The following is a 6,000-nucleotide window of genomic DNA, read 5'->3' on the forward strand; positions in this document are numbered from 1 at the left end:
TCCACCAGTACAAAGCTAAGTATTGATCCTAGGCCCTAGGGTACTAATAATTATTAAAATACCAGAGTGAATTGCCGTGCATGACACTGGCAGTACAGTTTGCAGGCCTAAGTAAGGCTAACACAGTTACATTCCTAAAATACAGTTACGCCTAGTAGTAGTAGGCTAGTACTAGTAATACTATGCCTACTACTAGTTATAGGTAGGCTATATCGAAATTCGGACTTCTCCATCACTTCCAAAGCGCCCGAATCGACCGCTCGCCATTTCTCTATTTCTATGCTCCTTCACCTTGACTATACACGCTTGAAGCACTGATCTGTACAGATCAGTGGCTTGAAGTCGGGCTGGAAGTCGCCATTCTTCTCGTATACGTTTTGCACTTTGTTTACATCTGTGGGCGCAGACATCTTGATTTGGGGTGCTTGGCAGCGATTGGCTGCAACCCCAAACCTTCTTTAAGATCTATTTTGATTGGTGCTAACATACTGTGACACCGTCACCCTCATACTGTGTGCATGTATTATTACAATAACGCAAGCGCGAACTTCAAAAGTTCTGTTGGCTATTCCTATGTAATACATGATAGCTACCTTACTGAACTTAGCCTAGGCTACGTTTACTTGACAGAAAGCATAGGCTACCTGCGAGAATGAAACGATCTGCTCCTAGAACAAAGCTACGTGGTGTAATTAAGAAGAACAACCCGGCGTACAGATGTGGAAAGAACACAGAACTGCTGGTAATAATTAACAGTCAGACTCAGAAGGTTCCTAGTATACAGTAGGTGCCTAACGTTAGGCCTAAGCAACATTAGGCTGAGGCATTTGCATAGAATTACCTTGACCAGCCTAGCCTACCCTGATTATAGCAAAAATTAAGGTAGGACTAAGGTAACAAAAAGCCCTGGTAAGATATTGTACATAGTAGGGGCTGGGACCCTTCCTAGCGTTGCCAAAAAATATGGAGGGTTGTCAAGAAAATGGGAAGTAACAAATGGAGAAATATTCAAAAAGTTACTCAGGTGGCCTTATGAATATGAGCATGACCGTAGCATGTATAAAGTAGCCACTATGCAACATAGTATTGCATGAATGGGCTATAGCTTAGACCTTCACAATGTGCATGAAGAATGTATTCTTAGGTGAAGGATTTCATGAAGTCGATACCCCATCTAAACAGTGATTTCAATGTTTTTTCATGGATATATTTGGGTCGTACTAATTAGCGTCAACAGGCCCATTTCACAACAACTCAAGACAACTCAAGACAACAAGTTTTAAATACCATCAAATACAATGGTTGTGATCAGAGTGTATCTGGAAACACATTTAAAACTGACTGGAACCATCGTGCATACATATTTTTCACAGGAAAAAATGTTTTTGTCGTAAAAATAGTCAAAGGTAGTTCCCAACCCCTAACACAAACCCATCCATATCATAATGGTGCGGTCCAATGTCATTGCGCAAGCGCAATAGCATCACGTCGTCCAATTCTACGGACGGAGAAAGTTGACTGTTTTTAGGAAATCCCAGTTATTTTCAGCTTTGAATTCCTATTTGCAAATGCCTGAAAAGTTTACTGAAAGGATTTTTTTCAAAATTGTTAGTGTAAACAAGTAACTGGAAATCTCTACCTCACACACAGCAAATTTAAAGGCTGCCTATGCACTGTTTTAGTGGAAACAAATTTCATAGTGGTATCTAGGAAGTTTATTCCATACTCTAATATTCGATGTTGAGGATGCAAAGTTACTGTAAGTGATGAACTTTTAATGTTGGTGACCTTACAAGATTAGCTAGTTTACATTACAGACGATTCCTCAACCATATAAAAATTTCTTAAAGGAAAAGGATACCACCTCCCCATAGGCCCCTTCCCCAGGCTTACAACATCTGGTATGGGAGGTTCTCAAATTTACTCAAGAGGTTGAAGGTAAAATATAGTTAAACAGTTTGAATATCAGTCATAAGGGACCAGGATTGTAAACACTGTATTATAGTGCAATGCACATTGCACAGAAGAAGCCTGTAGACAGCTCTCAGTAGGGGTACTACACAATTTGTATCAAGACCAGTTAATACAGTTGCGAAGTCACCACCATATTTACTAAAATGATTAGTCAACACCTTTTTCCATGAATATTCTTGAACCAGTAACATGAAATACAAGTACAGTATCTTACGGGATATCCCAGTAATGTGTAACTGAAAATCTCTTAGGTAGAAAAATTTGGAGAAGTTGGCTGAATAAAGGTTTCTCTCATTTTGAGATGTAAGCAAGAGACTGGATATCTCCACCTCTTACACAGCTCTTAAAAGAATTGGTTGGCATATTGTTCTAGTGGAGAACATTTTCTTGTTAGAGACTGTAAGCCTATGTATAGATTTGGCAAGTATGTCTATCTGATGTACAGGATCTAGAGTATTGAACTCGTGAAGGCTTCAACTTCCTATCAGTTTTCAGTAGTAATATTGATTAACATGGAATGTTATGATTCAGATCCTATAACCAGTCATTTGTGTCTTCTCCACAGATCTTTTTGGATTGTGTGTTAATGTTAAAAGCTCTAGCACGACAAGCCAATCACAAAGCTTTGGAAAATAGAGAGAGAACAATTACTGCATCTCACATCCAGCAAGTTGAAAAGGTATGTAGAAAACTCTATCAAACATGCAATTTTCTATTTCTTCACTTCAAAATAAGCAGTCTATTGGTGTTTGGCTTCATTTAAAAAAAATAAGAAATACTTTCTTTAGTGATACAGTTCTTTTTAAATTGGTCAGAACTCAGAAGATCAGTTATTAGCTCTACACATCATCAAATGCTGTCAGTGACTTTGAATGCGTTCAGCTTTGTACAATAAGAATTGCAGGATGTTATGTGGCTAAAAGGACATGAAGACTCGCCCCAAACCGCGTGCCGCCCTGTGAAAAAGTTAACTTTCTGTTGCTTGCAAGTGACGCTTCTTTCTTGTCGCTACAAAATGCAGACAGTATTGAAACGTGATACCTTATTCTCTTTTATCTGGACCTGAGATGTCCATCGCTGCTATGTACACTGTGTTGTCGGTATTGACCATGGCTGTATGTATTGACTGTACACTAGTGTCTAAATACCGACTGTAGCTGCAAGCTGTGTGTGTATTTTCTGGGATCGATAGTGGTGTCTAACACTTCTGTTACACCTCATTCGAAATAAGGTCAGATTACCGGCATTAGACGTTTCTTTGTGCACGAGTCTTCACTCCCTTTAAGATCATATGAGAACTGTTAATATGGCTCCAATTTCATCTTGTAAGCTATGAACTATGTGCAAAGGTTTCTAGGATGGTAATTCTGGGACAGCATTTACTGAACAAGGAATTTGATACTCAATCTGTTTCTCCAAAACACTGGATTGATCTTGTTGCATGTGGTGTGAATATGAAGTACTGTACAGTAGTTTTTTCATGAGTAGTGTAGACATTGAAGCAACATTTGGGGGTAATTCCTTTTATCCTATTTTTACTGAATGTATGATATAATGTTCTCAGTCAGATTATACCATTCTATTTACAGGAGGTACTGAAGTCTTTTAAAGGTTGACCTCGTCACAGTGTCACACATCGAATCAAAGACAGTGCCATACCAATTGTGGACCTTTACTTTATGTAAGCCTATTTTGTGATATGAAGCATATTATAAATCGTAGTGCAACACAACAGCTTGAGGACTCAGAGAACATGTCTGATCTGTGATCGCACAGGATGGTGGATGCTGAAACTCCCCACCTGGCAAGGATGAACACTAACACTGGATACCTAGTTGGCAACAAGAAATATGGATGTTGAATAACCAATGATCTCTAGGATACTAATGGCATTTTAAGTAGTACAACATTTATTATTCATAATGTCTGTATCATATTGCTACTGCTTATCTTTCAAAATTTATAATCAGTTTCCAACTCACAAAAAGTTTGACCCCAATTTATTAGAACAATTTTTGTACAAGTTTGTCTTTGCATGAAACAAAAGGGAGGCAATTAATGTGTAGTAAACAAGAATGCCACGATTCTGACATGAAAATACTGCTAACATTTGAAGACAGTTGTTTTGGAAAACTATTCATTTCATAGTGACATTAATGACATGAACACACAAAATGGTTCCTGCTCAAGCCTTTTTGATGAGGAGAGAAATTGTCTATAGTACACCAGCGGATTTAAAGCCGTTTTTTAAGTCTGAGATGGTAGTACTGTACATTGGTCCAGCTCCCTGTTTCATAAAGTAGCTTGTTGCATCTTTGAGATACTGTGTATATAGCATATTGAAATTCATTCATTTTACCTGTAAGAGTAACTTTAATAATGGCATACATGATTGGATATTCCAGGGCTGGGCCCCAAAATTGATCTTGAATATTACAATGAAACTTTAGTGTAACATTATGGAGGAGCCTAAACCAGTGACAAAAAGGGAACTATTATATTATAAGAGAAATGAAAGATCTACTGTATATGCAAATTGTACATCTGTTGTGTTCAAAACTTATCCTATTACAGGAGAGGCAAACACAACGACCATCATTGGTGTATGTGATAGGGATAACTGTCACGAAGAAATTCCCAACCAGCTACTAGAGGTCTTATTTGATTTAGGAAACATCACAGATTATAATATTCCTTCATAAAAGTGGCTTAAGACTTAATGAAGTCTAAATATGACATCATCAAGCCAACTTGTGCTCCAATTTTTGTTTGTCCTTATTGTATAGTTCTGTAATGGTTATGTGTATATAGTCTTGCGAGTGCTGAATCTAACACATGTTGGCCCTGGTTACAGCGTCAACATTCTATTTGAGAATATAAACAAAGCAAAAACACAAAGAGAATGTAAAAGGTTACACTAATGACACTATGTAGTGTACATTAGTGGAAGATGTGGATTTGGTGCAGGAAGTTTCGAAATTGTAGATCCATCAATACGACAAATTTCATTTGGTGATGATTCTATTTATTGATAAGAAACAACTCTCATCTTAGTTGTTGTTGAACATCGTTCGTTTGCAGAGTCTCCCATGTGTCTTTGTTATCACAGTGCAGTGTTCCAAAAGTAACTGGGCTATTTCAAGGTGCTAGGAATAGTTGAAAGTTATTGTTTTTCTTTTAATCTCTTATCTTAGCCTTTTCCCTTTGTTCCAGGAAAGGATATTGGTAAATGTGAATAAATTTGCTTGAATTGTTTATGGATTGTTAATGACATCTTTGTTGTGGTTTTATTAACTGTTAATTTCAGTAGGGAATTTGTGTATTTTGACCTTTCTTTGGTGTAATGTTTGAAATGATGCATGAACATTCCTGGCTGGTAATATAGTACCATCCCCACCCTGCCAATCTTCAGTTTCCAGGAATTGTGGTAAGGTAACTAACATGAGGGAGATTGCTTCACATTAAATTTCTTACTTCACACAAAAAAAAAGGACACATGAGGAAGGGAAATTTGTCTTTTGGGATTTTCACATAGCTGCATATTATCTTCCAGGTATTGTCTTACACTGGTGATTCCCCTTTTTCTTCATCTGATTGTTTGGGTGTCCTGGAACAGTGATGTTAAATGCGACTCGTGCTACAAAAGCAAAGTAAACTCATCTTTAAGCAACTTCATGGTTATGTAATGCAACAAATGTGTCTATGATTCATTGAGTTTCGAAATTAAATTGACCAATCAAATTGAAATTGGGAACAGTTTTGGCTGTCATCTGGAAGTGGTAACATGGTAAGAATTTAAATATCTCTTCTGTCCATGTAATGAGTAAGGAAATGTAGCATGGATAATGGGTGGACAATCTTTACAATTTACTGACAGTTTCAATCTGCACTGCTATTTTTGGTAATAATATTGGTATCTACTGATAACTGTTTTCCTGACCTCAATCTTCCTGGATTCAACACTGAATGGTGATTACTTCTTACAGCTCAATATACTACAAAAATTAAACGAATAAATCTTGAGTA

General features: G+C 37.2%; 1 protein-coding gene across 1 annotated transcript; it reads left to right on the top strand.

The window, feature by feature from the left end:
- Nucleotides 1-478: 478 nt before the first annotated feature.
- On the top strand, nt 479-5,229 carry LOC139972913 (centromere protein W-like). Its single transcript, XM_071979224.1, has 3 exons — nt 479-742; nt 2,540-2,653; nt 3,564-5,229. The coding sequence occupies exons 1-3, from the start codon at nt 653-655 to the stop codon at nt 3,588-3,590; spliced, it is 231 nt and encodes a 76-aa protein (XP_071835325.1). The 5' UTR covers nt 479-652; the 3' UTR covers nt 3,591-5,229.
- Nucleotides 5,230-6,000: the final 771 nt, after the last annotated feature.

This window comes from Apostichopus japonicus, chromosome 9, assembly GCF_037975245.1.
Source record: "Apostichopus japonicus isolate 1M-3 chromosome 9, ASM3797524v1, whole genome shotgun sequence".
In the NCBI taxonomy this organism is placed as follows: Eukaryota; Metazoa; Echinodermata; class Holothuroidea; order Aspidochirotida; family Stichopodidae; genus Apostichopus; species Apostichopus japonicus.

Excerpts from the sequence above, each read along its gene's own strand:
- LOC139972913 (XM_071979224.1), top strand. The coding sequence starts at position 653 with ATGAAACGATCTGCTCCTAGAACAAAGCTACGTGGTGTAATTAAGAAG. Across the intron at positions 743-2,539 it reads GAAAGAACACAGAACTGCTG|ATCTTTTTGGATTGTGTGTT; the intron begins GTAATAATTAAC and ends TCTTCTCCACAG. Across the intron at positions 2,654-3,563 it reads ACATCCAGCAAGTTGAAAAG|GAGGTACTGAAGTCTTTTAA; the intron begins GTATGTAGAAAA and ends TTCTATTTACAG.